Source organism: Amblyomma mixtum, chromosome 3, assembly GCF_055824585.1.
Source record: "Amblyomma mixtum isolate Tamu chromosome 3, ASM5582458v1, whole genome shotgun sequence".
Taxonomy (NCBI): Eukaryota; Metazoa; Arthropoda; class Arachnida; order Ixodida; family Ixodidae; genus Amblyomma; species Amblyomma mixtum.
Genome location: NC_143014.1, coordinates 40,551,124 through 40,578,304, shown reverse-complemented (window position 1 = coordinate 40,578,304; position 27,181 = coordinate 40,551,124). Strand labels below are relative to the sequence as shown.

The 27,181-nt window shown below is 47.2% G+C and overlaps 1 protein-coding gene across 7 annotated transcripts in view; it reads left to right on the top strand.

Moving 5' to 3' along the window:
• LOC149349830 (uncharacterized) overlaps positions 1-27,181 on the top strand; it is an 80,942-nt gene that overhangs the window by 24,961 nt on the left and 28,800 nt on the right. For 2 of the 7 annotated variants that reach the window (XM_089578822.1, XM_089578820.1), the window contains exon 2: positions 12,253-12,355. The exons of 2 other annotated variants lie outside the window; for them this stretch is intronic. In XM_089578822.1, coding sequence (XP_089434948.1) covers positions 12,296-12,355 — 60 coding nt within the window. In that variant the 5' untranslated portion in view covers positions 12,253-12,295. Of the gene's footprint in view, positions 1-11,564; positions 12,194-12,252; positions 12,356-27,181 lie in introns of those variants that run through there. 3 more of the 7 variants (XM_089578824.1, XM_089578821.1, XM_089578823.1) reach the window with 3 other exon arrangements.

Sequence of the window (27,181 nt, the reverse complement as noted above, 5' to 3'; positions counted from 1 at the left end):
TAACGAAAAAAACGTGCAGCTATAGCGGTTTGTGCACTTCCAATCCAGGGGCACAAGTTACCGTGTACACTGTGCGCAAACAGGCTAACGCCGGCGCTCTTCTCCGCTTCCAGTCGTGAGGAACCGATGTTCTCGCACTGCCGAACCTTTTCCTCGCACCGAACGTGCGCTGATAGGATCAGCCGCGACAAGCAGCCCGCGTGAAAGGACTGCACATTCGGAAGAGAAGGCATTTCCGCACAAAAAGCCCGAAGGAGCCGGTCAAAGCACGAAACACATCTCGAAGCGTGCGCGGCAGCTATTACGCTATTTTTGAATTGTGTTAACCCGTCACTTGTACTCTTATCACAACTGGTTAACGACGTTTCGAGCGAGCTACGAGCTGGCGCACTGCAGGCCGGTATTGTTGTCGAGCCGGGTATGGCGCTCGATCTCCAGAGCCGCTGCGCTCAAGCTGTAGGTGCAGGATCTCTCGCTGTGAGGCAGACTCGCATAGTTTAAATAAGAGAACAATCTCTTTGTCGGTAACGGAGGGCTAACAGCATTTGGAGCGAGCTGCGAGCGGGCGCACTGCAGGCGGTATTGGTGTCGAGCCGGGTATGGCGCTCGATCTCCAGAGCCGCTGCGCTCAAGCTGTAGGTGCAGGATCACTCGATGTGAGGCAGACTCGCATAGTTTAAATAAGAGAACAATCTCTTTGTCGGTAACGGAGGGCTAACAGCATTTGGAGCGAGCGGGCGCACTGCAGGCCGGTATTGGTGTCGAGCCGGGTATGGCGCTCGATCTCCAGAGCCGCTGCGCTCAAGCTGTAGGTGCAGGATCACTTGCTGTGAGGCAGACTCACATAGTTTAAATAAGAGAACAATCTCTTTGTCGGTAACGGAGGGCTAACAGCATTTGGAGCGAGCTGCGAGCGGGCGCACTGCAGGCCGGGATTGGTGTCGAGCCGGGTACGGCGCTCGATCTCCAGAGCAGCTGCGCTCAAGCTGTAGGTGCAGGATCACTCGCTGTGAGGCAGACTCACATAGTTTAAATAAGAGAACAATCTCTTTGTCGGTAACGGAGGGCTAACAGCATTTGGAGCGAGCTGCGAGCGGGCGCACTGCAGGCCGGTATTGGTGTCGAGCCGGGTATGGCGCTCGATCTCCAGAGCCGCTGCGCTCAAGCTGTAGGTGCAGGATCACTCGATGTGAGGCAGACTCGCATAGTTTAAATAAGAGGACAATCTCTTTGTCGGTAACGGAGGGCTAACAGCATTTGAAGCGAGCTGCGAGCGGGCGCACTGCAGGCCGGGATTGGTGTCGAGCCGGGTACGGCGCTCGATCTCCAGAGCAGCTGCGCTCAAGCTGTAGGTGCAGGATCACTCGCTGTGAGGCAGACTCACATAGTTTAAATAAGAGAACAATCTCTTTGTCGGTAACGGAGGGCTAACAGCATTTGGAGCGAGCTGCGAGCGGGCGCACTGCAGGCCGGTATTGGTGTCGAGCCGGGTATGGCGCTCGATCTCCAGAGCCGCTGCGCTCAAGCTGTAGGTGCAGGATCACTTGCTGTGAGGCAGACTCACATAGTTTAAATAAGAGAACAATCTCTTTGTCGGTAACGGAGGGCTAACAGCATTTGGAGCGAGCTGCGAGCGGGCGCACTGCAGGCCGGGATTGGTGTCGAGCCGGGTACGGCGCTCGATCTCCAGAGCAGCTGCGCTCAAGCTGTAGGTGCAGGATCACTCGCTGTGAGGCAGACTCACATAGTTTAAATAAGAGAACAATCTCTTTGTCGGTAACGGAGGGCTAACAGCATTTGGAGCGAGCTGCGAGCGGGCGCACTGCAGGCCGGTATTGGTGTCGAGCCGGGTATGGCGCTCGATCTCCAGAGCCGCTGCGCTCAAGCTGTAGGTGCAGGATCACTCGCTGTGAGGCAGACTCACATAGTTTAAATAAGAGAACAATCTCTTTGTCGGTAACGGATGGCTAACAGCATTTGGAGCGAGCTGCGAGCGGGCGCACTGCAGCTCGATCTCCAGAGCAGCTGCGCTCAAGCTGTAGGTGCAGGATCACTCGCTGTGAGGCAGACTCGCATAGTTTAAATAAGAGAACAATCTCTTTGTCGGTAACGGAGGGCTAACAGCATTTGGAGCGAGCTGCGAGCGGGCGCTCTGCAGGCCGGGATTGGTGTCGAGCCGGGTATGGCGCTCGATCTCCAGAGCCGCTGCGCTCAAGCTGTAGGTGCAGGATCACTCGCTGTGAGGCAGACTCGCATAGTTTAAATAAGAGAACAATCTCTTTGTCGGTAACGGAGGGCTAACAGCATTTGGAGCGAGCTGCGAGCGGGCGCACTGCAGGCCGGTATTGGTGTCGAGCCGGGTATGGCGCTCGATCTCCGGAGCCGCTGCGCTCAAGCTGTAGGTGCAGGATCACTCGCTGTGAGGCAGACTCGCATAGTTTAAATAAGAGAACAATCTCTTTGTCGGTAACGGAGGGCTAACAGCATTTGGAGCGAGCTGCGAGCGGGCGCACTGCAGGCCGGGATTGGTGTCGAGCCGGGTATGGCGCTCGATCTCCAGAGCCGCTGCGCTCAAGCTGTAGGTGCAGGATCACTCGCTGTGAGGCAGACTCGCATAGTTTAAATAAAGAGAGCAATCTCTTTGTCGGTAACGGAGGGAGCGGGCTACGAGAGGGTACACTTCTAGGCAAATTGGGTGCGGGCGCTCGATCTCCATTGCCGCCGCGCCATAGAGTGATATGTACAGAATCACTCGCGACGTATATTTCCACTTGCATAGTTTGTTCACTCACAAGCAGATCGAGGTGATAGTTTGCGGGAGTGTTTACAAAGCCGGAGTGCGCAGGCACTCCGTCGCTGGCAAACGGCAGCGGCAAATGGCAGCGGTCCTCGGCGCGCCACCTCGCACTCTTTCTCGCGCACATAGAGCCCACTCTTTGCAGTTATAGTAGCAATAGTAGTGATGGTTTATTGAATAGGAAGGAAAAAATTTCGGTCGCGGCAATCGCTATCTAATATCATAAGCACCCAAGCTGCGACCGGCAGAAATAAAGGGACAGGCAAAGGATAGCAAGGAGAAGTATAGAAGGGAGGATAGCGAGTAAAGACAGGGCTATACTTCCCCTTTGAGGGATAACTGTAAGCTGTAATGCTCATCATTCCATTCTTATTCTCTTGCTAATTTTAGCTTTTGCTCTGGATCTGCTATGACTACCCATAATGGAAGTGAGTGGGTGAGTTGATTTTCCATTCTGACAGTGAAAGTACTCAAAAAGACAAGGAAGACAGAATAAGAGAGACATACGAAGCACTTTGTATGTCTCTCTTATTCTGTCCTCCTTGTCTTCTTGAACGCTTTCACTATCAGTATGACTACCCAGTGTGTAGACACTTACTCCCTAATGGTACCAAGTACCTCATTGTCTATTATAAATCAGTGATCCCATGTCAGGTGCCAAACTATTGAACATTACATTACTTTTTGACACATTAATTTTTATGCTCATCATTTCACTTCACCTGTCCAGGTCATCAATTATTTACTGTTATTCATCCCTTGAGTTTCTGAGCAGAACATCATCATTAGCAACTCACAGGGTGCTGAGGTATCTTTCATTAACTAATGCACTCAATTCTTCCCAGTTTGATGCTCATAATACTTGTAAGTGTTCAGAAAATAATAGAGATTGTCCCTCTCATCCTGACTCCCTTTTTGATTTGTATTTCCTCACTCCTCTTATTGAAGACTAGGTTGCTGAATGGCCCTTGCAGATATCTTAATAGCGTATCAACATGTTGTTCCTCAGTGCCTTGGTCAAAACAAAGCTGGAATGAGCAATGGTGTTTTCACTCAAGAGGTGTTTCCACTTTTCCGTAGTCTATGAAAGTCATATGATGTATAGTAGGGCACGGAGTATTCTGCAGATTTTTTAATAGACTGATAGACAGCGTGAATGCAGTCTGTCATCAAGTTCCCCTTCCAAAAACCAGCCTGTTTCTTGGGCTAGCTGAAGTGCAATGTTACCTTGATTCTGTTTGCCAGGAACACAGCCAGGGCAGTGGCGTAGCCAGAAATTTTATTTGGGGGGGGGGGGCTCATGTTGCAGCGCGGCCTTCTCATAGAATTTGTGGAGGAATCAAACGCAAGAATAATAACTGCATTGCCATATTGGCAATGCCATTGTGTATTAGATAACGCTACGCACTGTCTAGACAAGTGAAATATGTATTTTTTAAATAAAAGAATGTATCGTATGTCGTAAAACCATGGCAGACATAACTGATGCCAAAACTTCCATGCTTCTGTGTATTTAATAAGTAAAGAAAATATCACACGAAGTCTAGAACTCTATCCGTCCGAAACCAGTAAGGCAGTGCATGCCGCTGATATGAAAAATGTAAAGGCCATGAAATTAGCAAGCATAGAGGACAAATATTTTAATGAATCTTTGTCATTCAAGAACCTTTACATTTTTGTACATATACAACGGCCAGGGAAAAATCTCAACGATGCTGTCCTTTGTTCCAGTGTACTGTTGTGCTTCGTTCCAGTGTACTGCGCAGCAGCAGCTGTCACCAGTCATGTATTGCTAGTGATTGCACCGAAATTTTAGTCGCAACAACGAGCACATGGATAAATGAGGAGTTCTGCAAAATATGCGTTAGAAGTGCGAAGATAAAATGCAGTATTGGAAATGCGAAGATACAACTTGATAAAGGACAAAAAAGTGTCACTGGAAACAAAGTCACTGTATGTATACACAAAACCTCGCAACAAGATATTTAAATACACATATGTCTCCATTAAATGTACGTATCTAAGTTAGTCACTCTATATAATTCATGAAACAAGGCAAATAAACATCTTCCGCAATCACATAAAGTAAACTTTACACACGGAAAGACAGACGATCCAGGCAAGAACAAAACTATGATAGCAGAAGTCGCGATATGTACTTGGGCCATGCTGTGGTCGTGACAGCACCACATGGTTAGAATAATAGAGGAACAATGCAGAAATCAATACGAAAGTACGTATTTTTTAACTGCCTGCACGGCGGCAACTATTCTGCACCCATAATTACAGAAGGATATTCCTTTGTTTCAAAGAAAAAATAAAAGCAGTTAGATAAAAAGGAAAGAGAAGGACAAACGAAAGCCACGAAAGATGCCGCAAGTTGAATTAGCCAATATCCGAGTGAGTATGTTGGGAAATGCTGCATAGGCAGGGCTTTCAATAAGCAAGGTCAGTCAAGATCGGTTATTGATGTCCTCAAAATTTTCGTATTCGCATGGTAATTTTGATCATGATGCCAACTGATGCTTGAGTTACGTGACTCCAGGTGCATGGGCGTTGCCACAAAATCCGACCCAAGTTAGCAATGTTTGCGCCAAAATGTCTTTTCTAGTCTGAAAAGACACTGCAGGTGACAAAATCCAGAATGACTTCTGGCACCGGTGGTTGTTTTGGTCAGCAGTGCATGACAGTTCGAAAAAATTTCGGGGGGCTGAAACCCCCCCCCCCCCCCTGGCTAAGCCCTTGAGCCAGGGGGGCGGTGTTTTAAGGCGAAAGCCTTCAGTGGCTCATACTGTCGGCCAAAATTCTGTCACACTATAGCTGTCAATCAAATGATGAATGATGGGTGTCCACCGAGATGTGTGAGACAGTTACTGTGTCATTTCCTTCCCTCAAATACCATTTTCATTTTCTTCATTACGGCACCTCTTTCTTCTTTCACTCCCACTTCGTCCCTTCCTTTATGGTATGGTTCGGGTGTCCACCGAGATGACAGAGAATTACTGCACCATTTCCTTTCCTCAGAAATACGTTGCGTTCAAAGTGTTTCCAACGGGCAAGGCATCGCACGGAACAGGTGATGGTGCTGCAACACGCTGTCGCGTTCCACTCCTAAAGGCGAAGCTTAAGTGGCAATAATCAGTAATTAGTCATTAATTAGTAATAGCTCATTACTTAGCAATTTGTCATAATTAGTCATTAATTAAGTGTGACGTCATCCAGTGGTGATGTCACCAGTGCTACAGAGGCAGTCAAAGTGGTGTGGCAAATGCTTTTGCCTCTACGCACTTTAGACAGTCAAAGTGCCCCCTGAATTTTTGGTGTCAGAACACCCCCTGAAATTTTCTAAGTGCTGCACCCCCCCCATTTTCTGTTCGCTGTTTATTCTCGAAAAGATTGATGTACATTGTCTCAGCTCTATTATGGGAAGTGGAAGTTATTGCAGAAAAGAGTCACTCTTCTTCTCCGTTGCATGACACATGACACTCCTTTTAATTGTAGGCACAGTTCACCCAATTAAACATACCTTTTCATGTCAGCCTACTTTTTCATTTTTTGCCATTTGTCATTTAATAATGATCAACTGTTGCAAAAATAAAAAGTGCTTTTTTTAAAGCACCTCTGCCGCCGGGTGCAGCTTCTCATCCATGAGGTAGAAGTTTTTACAAATGCTATTCATTTGCGGTTGCAGACTTTGCTGTAGACCAGAAGGTTATGTGTTGTTGTATATTATGTAAAAATATTGTAAATAGTTGCTATTTTTCATACGAGTGTTTTTTTTTTAAATAAATGTTCTTTACGAATCAAGTCTTCGAAGTCGCTTGTGCACTCGTATTTTTATGTAGATATTACAGTGAACAAAACAACTAACCATTTGGCTTTATTAAAGCAGAAAATTGACTAAGCAGGCTCTTTCTTTTTATTTTTTTACCGGTGGCGTACAACACCCCCTGAAAAATATTTCTGGCTATGCCACTGCTGTTTGCAGTTACTTAGTCTTAGTACAGCTGACAGTAGTTCTATGGACTTTTCCATTGGGCACACCAAGATCTCAAAATGCCTGCTGTTTGGACTGTTACCAACATGCGCAGATAGCTCATGCTACTGCTTCCGCTGTGCTCGTATCAGGTGCACACAACAGTCCAGCAAGCAATACGATACCCAGGGAGCACTTTTAGGAAATGTCGGTGATTTGTCAGGTCTTTCATGTCACCTTTCTTGTGAGTTAGTATTATGCAGTGGTATAGCCAGAAATTTTTTTTCAAGGGAGTTGGCAGTTGTTTGCTTGTAGGAGAGGGACCTGGGTGACAAAGAAATTGCTTGCCTTTTATGGGACCAGCCAGATTTGTGGAGATGTTTCAGCTTAGTCACCCACCCTGTGTATAAACTTTTCATACCTGTTAGGCAATCCATGTCCCTGGCACCCTTGAGGCAATGCGGCATTATGCACACAGTCTACATTGATTAGAATAGACCCTTGTAATCCTGCTAAAATAGTCCCTTGTATCCAGAGTATATAGTATCAAAAGTAGGGCAAGAGATGGAGCTGTGGTTATGGCATGACAGGTGGCTTCCGAATGTGCAGTTCTTTCAAATTTTACTAGCTTAGGAGAAAAGGCCTCATATATGCGGCTGTGGGTGGGAAAGAAGGAGGACATGGAGTTCACTGCAACGCTGGCATGGACCAGCTCTTACTGTGAGCCAGCAGGTAACCTGTTGCACTACCAAAGCCACCAAAGGAATGCACATCTTTGGCAAATACTCAGTAATAAGACCCTGCTGTGTACCTTTCAGTGCAACTGTAGTCAGTTTTCTTCACACTTCCGCCACGTGTAGTGCTTCTATAAAGTTATCTGCCCGCCAAAGGAACTACTGCTTGAGTAACTCTATGCACTCATTGGGTTGACATGAGCCTATCACTGCTATCATTGTACAGTGCAGGCTCACACCAGCCTGTTATCATAGCTACGACATCATCATCTGTCATTGCCTCACCGTTGACAGGAGCACAAAGGCACAAGTCTTCAGCTTTGCGAACTTCTTGAATTTGTTGCCATATTACTGGGAGGCATGGCTGCACACATGCTAGAACAGTGGGTGCTGCAATCACTCTGCAAAATCTGATTTTCTGAAAGCAGTTCCTGATTATGGTGGCTTTCAGCTATGCCAAAGCTGGTCGCAGACATTCCACGGGGAGATAATATAGCTGATACTGGTTTTCCTAGATATTACCAAAGTCACTATTCTCAGCTATGCCTTTGTTTTTCACTGTCAAGTCCAGCCTGCTGAAACAGAACCGTGGTCTTTGCGACATATGCTTGCCTTTTGCCCTTTTTGATTGCACTGATATCTTCATTTTCTCACTGAAAAAGTCTGCTTTCAGTTTGGCGTGATAATTCAAAGCTACCTCTCCTCAGTTTCAGCAGGGTCAGTCATGGTCAATCAAAAATGGCAGCTCAGAGAGTTTGCTGTCTTGACTTCCATTAGCTATGCAGATGTCCACCATATAGAGAGTCGCCAGACTTTGGTCTTGCATGAAGTTGAGCGTTGATCAAATATAGGATGTGATGGTTAGATCATGCTTGGAGATCAGTTTTAGTTTTATCATGCAAACACCATAAAAGATGTTGCAAATGCAACATCTTGGCAGTTTTTATTCTGCCGAGTGCTCAATGTAAAAGATAAGAGCAGCTGTATTTTATTTATTTTTGAAGCAGAATACACCCACAGCGCATACGTCACAGTTTTAGGATGCTGTTCAATTCTTCTTGCATCTTTACTAGTTGTTTGCTGGGCTTGAAGCTACTTCTTGTCGCATTCTGTAGTTCTTTGTGTAGTATGAGGATTTTTTGCATTTTGGAGTGTTTTTTTTGTTTGGCACCTCTCCTGGCCTACCATTGGCATCGGACATTGCAGCACTGAGACTTCCATTGCTGTTGATCATGATGTCAGTGCTAGCAAAGGATTTATGTTTAAAGGTGCTTTCCTGAAACATTTTGCCTAGGGCTGTGCATATCAGCAGGCTCATGTGTCTCTTGAATGCCTGGCACCGGTGCATAACAAAGTATTAGGGCTGTAAGGGCATGATGTCATGCTCAGTGCCATGAACACAAGTCATGCACTGGCCGCAACGCAACACTTGTCTCCCTGCTTGGCCTAGTAGTGCAGGATGAGACCTGTCGGGAAGAATGTGTTACCTGTGGTCCTTCGATTGATTGATGTCAATTTTTTGCACAATAAAGTAAATTACTGGGAAAAGGAGGAAGGTCAGTTTGCCAAATCGAAAGCGGATGCAACTAAATTTGCTGCTGTCATTCCATTTGACTTGCTGTCTATCTCAGTGACAGTTTGTTTATGCTTAAAATAGTGTTCAGTATGCACCATGGAATAATTTGCATGCAGTCTCATAAGTCATTTTCTGCTTTTGCTGAGCCGTTTCTGGTGGGAAGATTAACATGCACTTTTTTACTTTGTCTTTGGTGACCGGCTTGAAGATGGCCATGCCAACAGTGCAAATTGTCTGTATTTGCATAACTGCAAGTGCATTTGTGCAGAATGCACACAGCCAACTTTTAGCTGCCATAGTGAAAAATGCAAATCAACCCGCAATTTTCTTTTACAGGTGTCTGCAGTTGAATGGGACTGCTGGAGGGAAAATTAATGTAATCTATTTATCTGAATATAACTTTGGAATGTATTGCACTAAGCTCATAACTGTGTAGCCTTAATGTAATGAGAACAATGTTCTTAGGAACCCAAACCAGGCTGCCGTTTCAGGGAAATGTGACGAATTATTACATCAGTTTGGAAATGTGCACATTATTATTAGAAGTAATGGCCTCGAATATATATATATGTGTGTGCATGCATTCGTTTGTCCACTTGATTTTTCCTTAGGCAGGGAGGATGTATTGGCGAAACACCTGATCTAAACTTGATGAAGTGCGTTGGCTGATTACTGCGGCTGGAATTAACAGAAATATTTCCATGGCTAATGCGGCTGAAGGTCAGACACGCGTAGCTTTCGGGAATTAATCGCTGCTGTATTTGCCGCACAAGAAGAATGCCAGCAGCACACTGCACCCCATGTGAAGGTGCTTACTGTCTGCCTGCATATACAGCGTTTAAAGTGAACCGCCCGCTTAAATCGGTTGCAAGTGTTAGCTGTTAGATACTGCATGTTGAATGAAGGTCTGTGCCATCTGGTACATACAGTCATGGATAAAACTTTAAGGAATGCATGTTCGCGGAAAAAAAAAAAAATATTGCGGCGCGGTCAGGCACAGCAGGCCAAAGAAATGCTTGGAAGCATGAGGGGGCATCTGTGCTTCTCGTGCTAGAGCAGCGCTAATTATTTTTTTTTTTCCCTCGCGAATACGCGCCCCTAAAACTTTTGTCCATGACATGTACCTGGGCCGGCGCTTGAATCTGCTCTCGGGGTTGCAAATAGTATGCCACACCAGTGCGTGCAGTCGATGCCTTCGTTTAATGACCTTGTTGGTCTTTGATGGTACTTGCTAGTCACTCTAACCTGCTGCTGCGCGAAACTTTGGCTTCGCACGCGTGCATGAACACGCAACGCTAACTCGATTTTGTGCCGCGCTGCGATCCCACTGCGATAACCTGGTCTTCGTTGCCAAATGTTCGGCTGTGAAACAGCTGGTAGCAAAAAGGTGCACGAGCAGACAAAAGTGATCAAGTCAGTGTCGTAGCAGCAGTTTGTCTAGGCCAGGAAGAGGGTGGTACATTATATGTTCCGTTGTTGGACCGAGCACATTCTCATGCTGCTTGCGCGCAAACGTTGCACCTTTCTTTTTTGTTACCTTATTCCGACCATGTTCCGCTTCTCATAAACGATTCATTCGATCCCGCCGCGGCGGCTCAGTGGGTAGCCGTTCGGCTACTGAGCCGGAGCACACGGTGCAAACCCGGCCGCGGCGGTCGCGTTTTGGTGGAGGCGGAACGCAAAAAAGACGCTTGCGTGCTACGAAGGCAACGAATTAAGCCCTCCACTAGAGTACCGTTTTCTCTCTATCTTCTTTCACTTCCACCTACCTCCCTTTCCCCACGGCGCGCTCGGGGTGTCCACAGAGGGCGAGAGAAACTGTGCGCCTCTCATTTCGTACAGAAAATTAGGCAGTGGCTTAGCTCTGGTTAAGCCTGCAGGGATATACAAGCGAAAAGCTTCAGTTATGCTTGGTTTGACGTCATGGTTATGCTTCGTAGCTTAGCTGGAATTGTATACATTAGCTGGTGGTCTAGCGATTCGATGCTGTCGCAGTTCGCGCACAATGCACTGGAGCACCACGATAACGGTGGAGGCGTTCGGCCGTCCACACTCTGCCTGTGCGGAGGCGGAGGAGGAGACGGTAATCGGCGCGGTTAAAATTCAGGGGGCACTTTGGCTCTCTAAAGTGCTGCAAGGCGAAAGCGTTTCCTGGCGCACTGTTAATTTTATTTTTTAATTTTCAAATTTTATTTTCCTTCATTTTATTTTTATTCATTTTCTTATTTTTAGTTTTTATTTTTCATATTTCCTTTTTTCGTTCAATTTTTATTTCCGTTTCTTTCCTTCTTTTTATTTTTCATATATTATTTTTCATTTTACTTTTAATATCTATTTATTTTCTTATTTTTATTGTTTTTTAATCTTTCTTTACTTGTTTTATTGTTTTTCCCCTCATTTTTACTTTTTCGTTCCTGTTATTTTATTTGTGAAGCCCATGCATTCACTAATACGCCTTTATTCATGCTCAAACCTTGAGCATTCGTGGCGCAGTGCACGTAGCGTCTCCGCTACAAATGCCGAAGGCCCTGGTTCGATTCCCAGCCGGCGGCGACAGCTGCGGCCACCTGCGCCGCGCGTGACGTTCGTCGGTTTCGCGCATGCGCAGAACTGGCAAATCTGTGCACCGGCTCGGCTCCGACCCTCGTAGTGAAGCTTCTCGCTTCAAAAGAAAAGAAAAACAATAAAAACCATAAAATAAATAACAATAAAATAAAATACAATAACGTCAACAATTGAGGAATCGGACGCGGCTAGCAGGGCGCCACCGCCTTAATTCTGATTTTTCGTGATACAACAGGAAAAGCAGCTTCTTCGAGCGTCCTTTCATTTCGAAGTCTGCTGCTGAACCTGAGGGCCGCGGCTCATGGTCATGTTCAGTGCCTACACGTCGCGCCGCCCAGTCGAGGCGGCACCATGCGACACTAAGTGCTCAGGCGCGAGCGCACGGTTTCACGTGTTGACGCTCACGTGATAGCACGATTTGGTTCTTTGCGCTCCTTTGGCGAATGCGTCTGGACCGTGTGGGCCCTCGGACCTTGCGCTCGTTCTACGCGTGTGCGAACTGAAATCTGTTCTGCGTCGAGCGACATCGAGCCTTACTGGTATTGGTAGGCGCCTTCCTTCATTGTGATTTGCAATAATCGTGGACAATCTCCGTTCGCTGTAGAGCTGCAGGCACTCCCTGGTAAGACCGTGGCCTGGAATCGGCGATGGATGACGAGCTGCGCCGCCTTGACGACGAAGTTGATCAGCCAACCACGAGACGTCAGGTAATTCAGATTACGGTAATTCGTACCGTACGTTCGTTATAGTTACGTAAGCTTGTCCCGATTCTGGCTCTAGCGTGCACCTCAGCGCAATTTGTGTGCCTGTCGCTTATGTGTCTCGTCCTCGTCTCGCGCTGCTTATTCCGATCCTGTTTGGCGAAGAATTCGAACGATTCCTTCAGCGGCATTCTCCCGGGGCACCGGCGCAAGTCTTTCATTTTTAGGTAATTATTCTGGCTTATCAAAGCTCGGTCCTCGATATGAGCAGAGTCCTTGCGCTAGTGACGTTTGCTGTCCAGGGACATTAATCCGTCAGTTCAACTCGACTTGGCGATTCCTTTGAATGACCTCAGGCCTATGATTGTTCAAAGATTGTGGCGACCGTCTCCCGTACGCGGCATAGAGTGTCAGGCTTTGTGTCGACGCTGCGCTCACTTGACGAATGCAGCCTACTCTCCTTGCAAGTCCTTTGCTTCTTGAGCACTTGCGGCGGTGGCGGTGCCTGCGGTGCCGGACGCTCAAGGTGCCGTACCTTGTGCTTCTGGGACGTTTGGGCAACGGCGCCATAGCTGTCGCACGCATTGCGCGGTAGCTTGAGTATAAGTATTTTTTTTTTCTTAGCTGCGCTTAATTACCTGCAAACAACGAAATAAACCAAGGAAACAGCACGATCCGCTGACTCCCAGTGCAGTCGAGACAAAATTCGAAGCAAATTAGCCGCGCAGTAATTAGCGTTACGTGCATTCTAGAAAATCTGCCAACTTGCCTCGATAAGAACGGGGATTTTTTTTTTTGAAGGCTCGAGCTCACCGGTTTCTGCTATTGCTCGCGAGCTCTCGCGTGTGTCGGTCGCGTGCTCTCGCGACCTCGGGGCCGGAGCACGCGCGTTGATCTATCGGAGCGAGTAGGGCACCGATTGGGGCGATATCCTCGTGCGTGGCGCGCTTTTTCAGTGGCACTGCAGTGCAAGACAGGGTGCTCCCGCGCAGTTCGCTGGCTGAACGACAAGGGAGTTCGCGAGTTCCCAGTCGCGGCGGCCTTGCTAAAAACCACGGTGTGCTGAATACAATTGCAGCGCGCAGAAAGACTTGTCCGCAGAGTGGGTTCTTTTTGAGACGTGTGTCTGTTTTGCGTCCATGCTTTTTTTTTTTCTCTGTTCTACCCTCCTTTTTGTGTGTGCTTGTGTGTTTTGCATTCGATGCGTGTTGCACCTCGGTGTCCAGGTGTGAGATTCAGGAAAGGGGGCCACTCAACTTTTTCGCGCGCTGACTTTCCTTGCAATATGCCCCAGTGTAAGCGCACTTACGCGCCACTGTTGCCCGTGATTACTGCAGTTCACGCTTTCGCGTGGGCCGGGGCGGGTGGCTGTGTAAGGCTGTAAAGTTTCTGCGCTCGCCTGCTTAGCCATATAATGGTTGGAATTCGTAATAACGGTAGCTGGAGCTTCATTTCGGAAAAGCTAGCGGTAGCTCGAGCGCAAACTTTTGTTACCAGTTTCACGCAAGAGTAACTAAGCGTAACTTTAGCTAAACCGCCGTTAACGCCCAGCCCCCGTCCCGCGATTATTTTTTAATCTTCGCGTTATATACTAATAACCAAGTTTATTCCTTGCCGCACAGTGTCGTTTCAGCGTCATCGCAATTCGGGTGTGCGCGCCGTTGTATCCCGCCTAATGAAAGTTGCGTGCTGTCCGTCGTGGTGCTTTGCCTAGTCGTGTTGCCCCCTCGCCGTCTCAAAGCCAGAACTCCTGTCTGCCTCGCACTTATGCACGTGCATGCTCACTGGCGCGGCAACCGTAGCCTGGCACTTTTGGAGCGAGAAAAAAAAAGGAATGAGAAAGCATGGCGTGAGCCGACGTTGACCGTGTTTTGCCACCCATGACGCCGCGCTATAATGACGGCAGTCGTGGAGAATGAAAATTGGGTTGGTCCGTTTGTTGCGCCCGGCTTTGCGCGTATGCAGAGCGGAAAGAAGCTGCACGGCGCTAGGCATCGGGCCCCGAGCTGGACGGCTATGGGTGGGGGGTATCGTCCGCGGGCATACGCAGGCTCCAGGGCGTTCCTTTGCCTTTGCGGATAAAGGCGACGGGAAGGGGGGGGGGGGGGGGGGGGGGGAGGGGGCTGAAGAGAAGGGTCGGGCCGCGTTACAGTTTCTTTCAGGAAGAGACAATTATTCGTTGGCGGTGTTTGCATTTCGAAACATCGCTAATGGGGTCTGCGCGCCGCGCAAGGCAGAGAGCTCCTGGTGGAATTAGTTGGCACGTGCCTCATTGAAACGCGATGGAACGCAAAATGAAACGCAAACACGGGTCGTTAAGAGACGAGGAGGGAGTGCAGCGGCGTCTTCTGCTCGGCGGCTCGAGGGGTGCCGCTCTTCTGGCTCGGAATTTCCAAGCAGGAAAGCGCCAAGCTTTTTCTGGGGCCGTCGCTTGACCATGATAGAGCATATAACGATGGCCGTGCACGTATCCATCCTTTTCTGCTCTTTGGTCCGCGTTAGTCCGCTCTGCTGCCGGGGATTAGAAAGGATGAATTATACGTTTCAGTCCCTTTTTCTTCATTTCAGCAAGAAAAGCTGCGCTTAAGGATCTTTCGGGGGCTGCTAATTAATGCCCTGTGCCAGATGGGCGGCTCAAATGTAGCTTGTTTGCTCATACGCGCATCAATCGTGAATGTCGTCCGCGCGCCGAACTGGATGATAAACTTCCTAACGTTGCAGCTGAATGTCTCTGTAACCTTTACTTTTTTTTATTTTGCGTTCATTTTAATGGTTTTAGAAAACGTTGGCGACAGCGTTCTTCATCGTCGGGTGCAGGACTGGGCATCGTTGCAGCGGGCTTGATCGATAGCACTGCTCGCGATAGCGTGCGATGGCTGCGATTTCTCCCCCCCCCCCCCCCCCCCCGCTTTTTTTTTTAGGCTCTTGGAGGGGTCTTTTGCAAGGTAAATGGAAAGGAGTAGCCGTTTGTTCGCAAATATGAGCGCGAGGTTACGTTATAGTTGTTTTTCGATCAAGGCTTCTGAATTTGAAAGGTGTGAACGAGTGCGGCGGATGATTTCCATCAGTGCCGAGTTCAAACGAGATACCGGGAAACCTTTTTTTTTTTTTTGTAGCCATAATTTTGTCGCAACCTGACGGTTTTCGTCACGGCGATGATTGAGTAATTATGCACGCGCTCCAAATGAGTAAACTGCGCATACTTGAGTGGTTTGCCTTATTTACAACCTGTCGTCGTTACTAGCTTAACCGAACCTTGTGATTACCGATCTCGCTCGCATTAAGATTCGTCAGTATGTTTCCCGTAATAATGGCTGTCTAAAAACCGTTTCAGTGCAGCCAACTTATTTCAACAAAAGTACGAGCTTGCCAGAGTGAAAAAAAAAAAGAAAAATCTGGAGGAGGATACTTAAGCTCCACCTTAAGGATGTGATGCAGTAGCGTTAATGGGCTACTGCCCATTGGCCTGCTCTTACAAAAATTGCTTTTGCGATTCTTTAGAAAATCTTTCAAATTTACTCATTAGAATGTAATGTTTCTTTTAGATCTGTACAGAATTTTTGTCTAGAGTTTCAATAACTAATTGGCCACCGCATTGTTAGAGGAACACGGCTAACGTCCTTTAAAAGAAACACTGTAATGACTTGCTTTGGAAACTCCTTGAGAGTTTGCTCAGAAACCCTTTTGAGTGCACTCGTTTCACTGTAATGTGCTGCTTTTGAATCTGTATAGAATTTGGGAACAGTGCTTCAGTAACTAATTGGCCACCGCACTGTTATAGGAACACAGCTAATGTCCTTTAAAAGAAATACTGTAACAATTTTTTTTTGAAACTAGTTTAAGGAATTTGAAATAAATCCATTGGAATGCATTCATTTCATTGCAATGTGATGCTTTGACACTGTGCAAGACTTGAGTAATGTGTTCCAATAACTATTTGGCCACCACATTCCTATAGAAGCTCAGCATGCACGATGTAACATGATGTAACCACTGTTATAGGTGCAAGCATGCAAGAAATCATACAGAGCAACAGCACACCACATGCAATCAACTCTTTATTTCACTTAGCTTTTACAGCAGCTTATGGAATTGAATGTTTCCAGCTCCTGGCGAGCCTTAGTAATTACAGCATTTATGATGAAAATTGATAGGAGACATGGCATATGAACAGTACCAGCACATTTTATTTTGAGACAATCAAGTGACTTTAGATTAAATTATTTTTTGCACCACATGTGCAACAAAGATCACACCTGAAAGAAGCAAACAGTGCAGTACCAACTCAAACAAATACTGCTTAGCCTTCCACCTTCAATACCTCTGAGTATGAGCCTGCCTTAATTTTGATCCATTTATGCCCTACATAAGGTACAAAATGCTAGTCGGAGCCACAGAAAAAGGCTAGCTACAGGTTCATTCTATGAGAATTAAAAGATAGAAAGCAATGTCTACCTTTATGTAGCATTCATCTACAACCTATAAAGAATTTATAATTGAATTTTTCTGTCATGCTGTTTCGGTTTCAACAGCCGAACAATGAATGTAACGGTAACGTGTCCTTATAGGTCACATCAGGCATGAAAAAACAGCAAATCGCTGCTTCTACATTTGTTGTCATTCTGGCTGTTGAGACCGCCAGGCGGTCTCAACAGCCGCCAACAATTCGCATTGTAGCGAATTAAAAGGACAAATCAGCATTATATAACAGTTTCTTCATGTCTCGCGAGAACTATAAGCACACTTGATGTCACATTCATCGTTTAGCTGTTGAAACTGAAACAGCATGAGAAAGAAATTCAACTGTAAATTATTCAGCGGTCATAACAGAATACCACATGATAATCCATGTATAATAATGCCTTACGCATCATTACAAAGCAGAAAACACACACCCAAAAGTTAGGTGTCTGTACTCCTTTAAGCAGGCGTAGACTGTTAATTCGAGCAAGACACAAAGTACAAGAAAAGAAAGAGTACAATATCCATTTCTACTCTGCGTGACTAAAAATCATCTCATGTGAATGCAAATTTCAAGAACTTCTTTATGTCTGATACCAAGCAATAATTGGCCAGATAACCATCATTCATATTAGTTTCTTAGAAGGGCGCGCCTCAGTTGGCATTTTAATTCAGACCATTTTGCACTACCCGCTATTAACCACAGAAAAGCTGTACATCAAATCCCTGACTGTGCAAACAAAAGGACTGGTTTCTTTTATTACATATATGTGACTTGTCTTTTCCTACATTGTTTCACATGTACAACTGATCCAACCATAGGGAATAGAGGGCGGCCAGAATAGGATGCTTTACAGTTGGCTGTTCAATAATCCTTGTTAGGTGACAACATAAGCTGTGAATGCCGTCTGTTATAGCCCCCTTTCTTCACTCAACTGCTGTTGTCCACAGACAACTAATATTATACCTATGCATATGCTTCCCTGAGCTATGTTTAAGTGTTGCCTGGATTCACAATGGGCAGCTTGCTTCCAACAATCTAAGAGACCATCAGAAGCAGGCTGCAAAATTCACTGCTCAAGAAAGCTCTGATATGCTTAGTAATCAAGTGAACAAAAAGAAAAATGAGAAGAAAAACTGCATCTGGTTTGGAGGAGAAACAAAACAAATATTTCGAAAACCAATCATCCGCTGCAGTAAACAGTAAGGAGGATAAATGTGCTGGGATATTAACAACCAACTTAAAGCACGCATTTAAAATATGCAAATGCTTGATAAGAGGTCTGACTTTCTCACTATGCTGGTATAGACGTGTAGTTTAGAATTCATATCTTTTAACTGAATGCATTATTCTGAAAATAAAAATTGGTCAAAAGGAGGCAGTTGTTGGTTAATATCGGCCCTTCCAGCTATTCTTTGGATATGATAGCTATTTGGATGTGATCTTCGTTGTGCATATCCCGCAGTACAGTAATTCAATTGCATAGATACCAGTATTTCCTTTCATAAAATGTGCTGATGACTTGCCGTAAGCCAATAATGTGACCTGGCCGGCAGATTATTAGGTGCATCATTCCTGTCTGTGCAGAGATGAGGCAGTGTCAGGTAGGCACCACCCATGCTTGCCAGTCTGAAGTACCCAGATGTCTGCGTATAGGCCAAAGAAAAAAAATCAGGCAGTGAGACCTGGCACACAACTTCTTTCACACTAATTCAAACAAAATCATCAATCAGATCAGTATCTATCAGCAGAGCACTCTGGTCATCTAGTTTTGAAAAGACTACTAACAGCACAATAAAGAAAGTACAATTTCAAAATAAATGCAATGTACCCTTAGAAAAGAAATGTGAACACCATCCATCTCTGAATGATACCCCTGCCAGATTGGAACATTTCATGAGAATGAATATTACATTAGCCTGTAACAGTATTCATCTAATACATAACATTTATTGCCACTATAATGCAGTGCCATTCACAACCACTTGCTTTTAGAGAACTAATTCACCTTTCTTCTGTGCTTTAAGCAGGAGAGCACTTCATATGGATTCTGATCCTGCTGCATTTAGAACACTTCGCTTTCCTTCTCCCCTAATGCTGAGTTGATACTACTGAAATAGTTGTAGAAAGATAGTAGGCGCATTAACAATGTCAGATAACTGTTTTATACTGCTAGACTGTATAATCCACTGCATCTATTTAAACAACTCCATTCAGTTACATACATTAAAAACTCCGATATCTCTAGCACCGTGGTGGTGAGATAAATAAAGCTATATTCCAGTTGCTGTAGAAAAGCAGTGACATTACAGCCAGGCAAATGAATCAGCACCAATACCACAGACATAACAAAACACAATGTAAAATAGTAAGCTTTTTACAGCATGACACTACAGTGCAAGTGGAATCTCCAACTACACACCTCAGCGAAATCCAAGTCTCAGTACTTCTCTCTTTGAAGAACTCCGGCAAAACTGCATGCGTCACCACTGCACACTTAAAGTATTTCGAAATAAAATTGTTTAAAGCATAGTCGAAAACATTGTGAGCAGTTTGCGATGGTACAGCCCGAAGTGTACAATTACAAAAATAAGGGCATTCCCAGCGTAGTGCAGCGACATGTTGGAAGATGTAAAGGTGTGCTACTATTTGTTCTTTGTAGAGGTTCATTACTGCACCAGTTCGAAGTATGCTTGAAATGCCAAAAAAAAAAAACAGCCAGTGCCCACAAAACGCTCAATACTCTCTGAGCGAACAACGCCGGAAAGGGATTACCGAAAGTTATTTTCGTGGCGAAACTCATCGGCAACATTTTTTGTGCATTTGACGTGCGCAACTCAAGACAGTTGTAGCTACATCGTCATTCCACTTCTAGGCACTGAACGGGCTGAGTACTGTGCGCATTTGTAACGTGGAATCGGCAGACCATGTTTTGTTGAGCTTGGAATTATACCCTGTACACACGCACGCACACATACACACACACACGCACGAAAAACTAAATGCCGGGAACCACTGCCACTGAGAAGCATACGTCGTTCCAACACAATGCTTTCCGCGCGTTGAACCAATTCATCGCAATAATGAGCGCAACGATATCATGAGATTACAAACATGCAACTGTACTCCTAATCACAACTTCTTCGCTGCGGAGAGGAAGCGAAGCGACGGTTTCCGTAGATGTGTGACTGGCTTGCGGTCATGTGAAAACAGCGCACTTGCAGAAGCCGTTGCGCCGAACTCAAACTTCTACTGCACTCCGAAGAAGTTGTCAGACAACACCCAGCCGCATTTACAGCACTTCACGAACCCCACCATAACATTTTGGACGATACTTTCAAGGACTCTACTCACATTCGTAAGCAATCACACCAGGCCGTTCTTTCTTCCACGTTGATGCCGGCGTTGTCACGGCGTGGTGCAAGGCGCCAATATCTTCACAAGAACTTCGGGTGCTTCAGAAGATCATTCGAAGCGCGCAGGTCGCACGCAAATTTTGTAGCACATTCGAAGAACCACAGCACGAAAAGGCCACACAAGGCGCAACAACAACAAAAAAAAACTGCACCCGAAACGGTACCCAACTTGGAGGAAGGAAAATTTATCCATCTTGCATGCTACCCAGCACCAAAAAGAACATTGCGCTAATGGCGCCGCTGCCAAGGTAGATGTACTATGGTAGCGTAGGCTCCATAGAAGTCCATACGTTCAAAACATGGCGGCTTGTGGTGCGCAGCCAGCGCCGTCTTCGAAATGCGTGGACAACTAAAAACTGACGTCATAATTAAAACAAAAACGCGACGTCAAAGTCACGTGTTTTAGTGACGTCATATACGTGACGTCAGCGTCAGGTGCTGCTTGGCGGGAAAAATAAACTGCTGAACGCCGCGACGCTTCAGCGCGACACCCGACACGAGAACGAAGAAAGAAGACACGAGTGCCGACCACCAACGCTATTTTTAGGTAGTCAGTTCTCGTTGTGCCTTTTTCCTTCGTCCTCACCTCAGGTGTCGCGCTGAATGTCGCAGGTGTCGCGCTGAAATGTGACGCCGCCAGACAGGTTATCGCTCGCACATCGTGCAACCGCACACCTCTTTTTTGCGTACGGGGGCGCCATGGCCACAGACGATGCCCTTTGGGGGCAAAAGCGACAGAACCGCACCCAACGGAACGAAACTAGACAGAAGCGCTGGCAAAAGGCAAAAGCGGAAACTGTACACGAACGATGCACACCAAGAACTCGAGCAACAAGCAACGAGGAAAAAGTAGGGCTAGCAGAATCGAGTTTCAAACAAAAGCAAGCAGAATGGTCAAAAGATATGACCAGGGTATTACATCAGAGCACCGTCAACCTTGGCATCGTCCCGCTGCCATTGCCGCTACTCTGAGCGAACGCTGTCATAAATTTTTACTAAGCAAGCGCTATACTTTCTAACAAAATGCACACAACTAAAATATTTTAAAAAAGAATCACTGCAATTGTTTTTGAATGCTTTTGAAACACAAAATATGTCCTAATTATTTTCCCCTTCTAGTTGTTTGTCCACTCATTTCATTTTGGCGCTTTAGTTCCACCCATAATTTGATGTCGCTAGCACTTGGTTCTGGACCGCATTCGGGCTCCGGCTTCGCGACCTATTTCAATAGACCTTGCCGCTGCTGGCGACTTTGGGATTGGAATGGATTGGCTTCGGCGAGATCTTTTTTTGCTTTTTTGCCGCTGCTCCTGGCGGGAGTTTCGGTTTCCTTGGAAGCCGGTCACTGTGGGTGCGAAATTCCTTTTGCACGGCAGCACTCATAATTAACAGCAGTGTTGGCATTTCTACCAACGTGGTCCTCGCACGGATCTCCGCCCTCGAGAAGACAACGTCTGGTTCAGCGTCCTTTAGTCGGGGATGGACTGTCAGAGTGCGCGGTAGGCATCCGCATGTAGCGCGCACACATCTGCTCGGACTAGAAAAGCCAGCGTTGCACCTAACGACTAAATCGATAGTGAGCAAACTACCCACCGTGGCAGGTGTCAGTTAAATTAATGATTGGTCCCTCGGGAAGAGCAACCTGGGCCGCACAAGGCCCACCGCTGGGAGCACCTGCCATCGCAGGGCAGTGGCGCATCGCTTAACCGCTGCACCATTGCGCCAGGAAGGGTATGGGGACTCCCAGGAATCTATGAATAAAATAGAGGATGACCTTCTGCATATATGGGAATTAACTCATTACGCTATCGCGCCATACCCTTAAGGCGGAGCAAAAGTGTCGCCTCCAATTTTTTGCTTTGCAATAACGAAGGCAGTCTACCCTGTCCCCTACGCGCTCCCCTCCTCCCGTCACTGCTCACGCTCTCCTCTCTCGCGACACTTTTCAGCCAGTGTTTCGAACCGTTTGGAGACATTTAGAAACCTGGACCGGGGGAGGAGGAATTGTGCGTAGCAAGGGTTGTTGTTAAAAAGGCCCAGCGTCCTGCCTTGTTTGATATTCGGCTCTTCGAGGTGGAATCTATGTCGCTCGCCTCCTTTCCGGCCGTTGGTTTGTCAAATCACTGACGTGAATAAAAACTTGCATTCACTTCTCCAGAGAAGCTGCCGTGCTACGCTCGCAGTCGGCATCTTTTTCAAACGGTGCCTCAGGTGCTGCAAGGACACGTGCTACCTTAGATCCTAGATTTGGTTACGTTTTATCAGAAACTGGGGATTCGTGCCAAATGAAACGTCTCTTTTGGAGATAGTTGCAAAATTGTGCTCGGATCAGGGAAGAGGCCGGCGGCGGCCATTGCGGAGGGCGGGGGCAAGGACCAGTTCTACGCGCCGATTGGCTGGTGTCCACCGTCGCGCGGGCCAGCGGCGGACGCAGGGTGAAGACAGGGCGAATAGGGGGGCCCTATCGGTTAGGGGAATAAGGGCATAGCGGAGCGCCGCTGCGCATGCGCGGAACAGTTAACCCGTGGGGACCTGTGCACGCGCAGTGGTGTCCCGCTGTTCCCCTATCCGCCTAACCGATAGGGTCTTCCTATTCTAAAAGTCCCCGCTTTTCACATGCGAGCGATTGAGCTGCGCGGCTCGGCGAAAAGTTTCCAACTTGTTGGAACCTCGCCGTTCTAGCCGCTCGAACCGCAGGAGCTGCTTGAAAAAGGGTTTTGCGCCGAGGCGGCAGAAATAATCATCATCATCATCATTTATTAACCCTTAAGGGTCCCGTTAGGGACATTACATAAGGGGGGAGAGGTGGTACAGGGGTGTTCAACAGTCATACATGAATATATAAATATAAAAAAAATATGGAAATACAGAAAAATATAGATAATATAAAATATAGAATAGAAAAAAGTAGAACAAGACGAAAAAAAGACAGATAACAAATTCAAATAATCACGTCATGACAGAGTGTAGCAGAAATATAAACAGAAACAAATTACAACTTTGGAAGTAGAACAGGCTGGTCAGTTTGCAGGGCTTGGAAGCTGGCATAGGGTGCAGGAAAAAATTATTTGTCGTTGAGATGGTCGATTAGGAGCTGTCTGAATCTGGAAGGGTTAGTCTCAATGACAATGTGTTCGGGGAGGATATTCCAGCTTTCTATCGCACTGGGAAGGAAAGATTTATTGAAATAATTGGTGGAGCCGTGCAAACGCTGTATGCTTAAGGAGTTAAATAAACGACGAGATGATCGTAGCGGAGCTCGTAGAAGGTTTTCTCGAAGTGCTGGAAAGTTAAAGTACAGTTTGTGAAAAAGACAAAGAATTGAAGTTTTCCTGCGAAAGGCTAATGACTTGATGCCGAGAGATGATTTCAACGCTGTGATGCTGAGCTGAGATTTATACTGTGAGGTGATGAAGCGTGCTGTCCGATTCTGGATGGCTTCGAGTGAATCTATTAAGTAGGCTTGGTGAGGATTCCATATTGTTGAGGCGTATTCTAGTTTAGTTCGGATGTACGTTTCATATGCTAGTTGTCTGGTGGCTGCGGTGGACATGGAAAGTGATCGCCTGATGAATCCGAGTGATCTGGAGGCACTAGCACATAGTTTCGTGATGTGATTAGCCCAGGTTAGGTTGGTTGTTATCTCGATACCGAGGTACCGGTATGAATTAGTTTGAGACAGCGCTATGGAGTTCAGGGAGTACGAAAAATGAAGAATCGAACGTTTACGTGAGATGTGCATGAACTTACATTTAGAAACGTTGAGCTGCATTAGCCAGTCGGAACACCACTTCTGAATTCGGCTTAGGTCATCCTGTAATAATTCCTGATCACTGCTATTGTTGATGCGGCGATAAATGACGCAGTCGTCCGCAAAGAGACGGACAGATGATAAAATACCAGATGGCAAATCGTTGATGAAGATTAAAAAGAGTAATGGAGCAAGAACCGATCCTTGGGGAACCCCGGAGATTACTCTAGTAGTTTGAGATGCATGACTGGCGATGACGGTGAATTGTAAGCGGTCGGTTAAGAAACAGTGGATCCAGGATAAGACAAGCGGGTCAAGTGACAGAGCTGAGAGTTTGGAAAAGAGACGCTGGTGAGGGACGCGATCGAATGCCTTGGCGAAATCTAAATAAATTATATCGGTTTGGAAGGCAGAGTCTAGATTTAAGTGATCAGTTGTAAGTTCGAACAGCTGAGTTTCGCACGAAAATCGCGAGCGTCTTCGCTTGCATGTGAAAGAGGCAGGTCTTTCGCTTCTTGGAGGTCGGCCTTTATGCCATATGCGGGAACTACCTTCGGTCCGGCGAAGTTTTGGTACGCGTTTTCCAGCCGCTGCCCGTTTCTCGCTTAGAAAACACGATCTGCACAAGTATCCAGATAGAGGCCCAGCGGCGTCCCCATGGGCTTGCGTGTGTTACCGTCGACATGGTTCTGACTGGCTGGCCGGTTAGGCCTAGCGTGAGACAAATGATTGAAGGTTGCGATTAATTATGACGCAAATATGAATATATCGTATAATTCGCACGCGCATATATGGCGATTCGTGCGTATACAGCACATAGCATCTGCCAGAATATCGTCTTTGCTGAGCGCTGACGAGCTGGAGCTTGTGGGAACCGCCCGTCCGTATGCTACGCACGGGTTCCACGCTATGCAATCAAATGTTTGGGCCGAATAAATTAATAGTTACTCTTTTAAAGTACGTTTGTGAAAATCATGCAGTTAGCGTGGTCAGCGAAAATGGCTGCGAGCTATAGCGCGATCAGTTCGTGCACGCCTGCGTCTTCGTTGCAACCGAGCGCCGCGTCCAGTGACGTTTGAAGGTTTATTAAAACGAAATACAAATGGGGTTTAAGTTTGATAAAAAAAGTTAGTACAGTAGGAGGTCCCTAAGTAAAACTGTCTGGGGGACCTCCGAGACTCCGTTATACCCGAGTATCAGGGCCATATAAGCTGCAACGCGCATTTTAACTGCGCGTCGACCTCACTGATACTAGGGCAGTGTTCATTATAGATGGGCGCACCTGCATGGAGTTGCTGCATTTGTACTTCGCCATTCGTTCCAGTGGTGCAGCATGGTAACCCCGGTGCTCTGACATTCGTTAAAAAAATTAAGCTTTATACGTCGTGAAGGCTTTGTGCGCACTGCAGGCAAAATTGTCAACGACGATGCTTGAGCCAGCACAAGGAATGATCAAGAGTGGCCTGGCTCGCAAGGATATCGAGGCGACCGAGTCTGATTAATTGCTTCTGAGTGAGGCAAAAGAACAAGTGTGCATGGAAACGTTGGCCTATGGGGTTTAACGTCCAATGGAAAGCGACTCCACCTATGAGGGATGTCGTAGTGGAGGATTCCGGGTAATTTCGACCACCTGGGGTTCTTTAACGTGCACTTGCATCGCACAGTACATGGGTCTGTAGCATTTCGCCTCCATCGAAATGTGACCGCCGCGGCCGGGATTGAACCCGCGTCTTTCGGGCCAGCAGCCGAGCACCATAACCGCTGAGCCACCGCGGCGGCTTGCAAAGAAACGTGACAAAACTGCCGCAGAACTGTTGGCAGACCTAATGCGTGACAGAACTGCCTGGCATAAATGAAAAACTGGAGAGGATTTAACGTGGACGAAATTTAATAACTTTTTAAGCTTTGTAAAGAAAAGTGGAGAGCCACGCATCAGTACATTTTGAGCTCCTTTGCTCGCGATTATATGCAAAGTATGTGCTTAAACATTGTGTGGCATATTTCACTCAGGTGTCTTCTCTTAAATTTTGGGGTATAAAACTTGGAATTGAAGACCAGATCTGTCAGTGTGACCCTGTGTCAGTAATGACGAATTTAATGGTGTAGCGCATCTTTACGTCTTACTTTTCCAGCACTGTTTGCCAAACTAAGAGATTTGGAAGCTAAAAGCTACTCGCTCCAGAGTGCTTTCAAAGTGCTCTTAAATCGGTGTTCCTCTGCTCCAGATTGCAGATTTTAGTGCCCTGCCCCGAAGCGCGTTTTACGAGTTGCATCGCTGCGAGCAGAACGAGTAACGCGCAGTGTTCTCTTCGGAGCCTGCTGGCTCTCTCTCCATTTTCCTTCTGCGCGGGCTCCGCCTCGTGCATGGCGCGACCTGTAGGCCAGAGGAGGCGCGCAGTGCCCCTCAAGGACAGGCGGTGTGTGTGTGGCCCCAGAGTGAGCCGGCGTGCGTCATTTCGAAGGAGCCTGCGCCCGCCCTCCCCGCGTCCTCGGCGTGAAAGTTTCCGCGCCGCCGCCTTCATCGCCATCGACGGAAGCGCGACCCCCTTCCAGCGCAAGAACAACAGGGCCCGAAATTTGGGCGCTATTTAGAACGAGCGCCGAAATGGGTCAGAGACGCGGGGGCCCCGAATCGCGCGGCTCTTTTCTGCAGCCGGCGCTTTTCTCAAGGATGAAACAATGTCGGGGGGGGGGGGGGGGGGGGGGGGGGTGCATGCTCGAGTGACCGGCGCGGCTTCCTGCGCGGGGAGGAGGGAGCGGCGGAAATGCCTCGCGTGGAGGAAGCAACAAGTGGCCGTCGGCCGGGGTGAACGTCACCGGGCACGGAGCCGGGGTTGCGCGGCGGGATTAGGACGGGCCCCGAGTTCTTTGACCCAGCCCCTAATCTCGCCGCGCGCACACGCACACCGGTGGCAGATTGCATCGCGTGGGCATCACGGGGACGTTCGTCACTAATCGTGCATGACGCGGGCGTCCCGGCCCGTTTTTTCTTGCCCGCCGGGGTCGCGTTACGGTCGCTGGCTCTCCTTTTGTTTGTGGCGGCGAAGGGCTTTTGTCCGCCGGCCGGACCGCGCCGAGCTAAATCCCGCGACCGAGCTTCGATACGCCCGTGTGCGCGTGTCCTTGGAGCGCGGTGCTGGGGCCGCTCGGGAACGACCTCTGCGAAATTTCCGGGCGTTCCTCCGACCTCTCTGCGGAGAGAC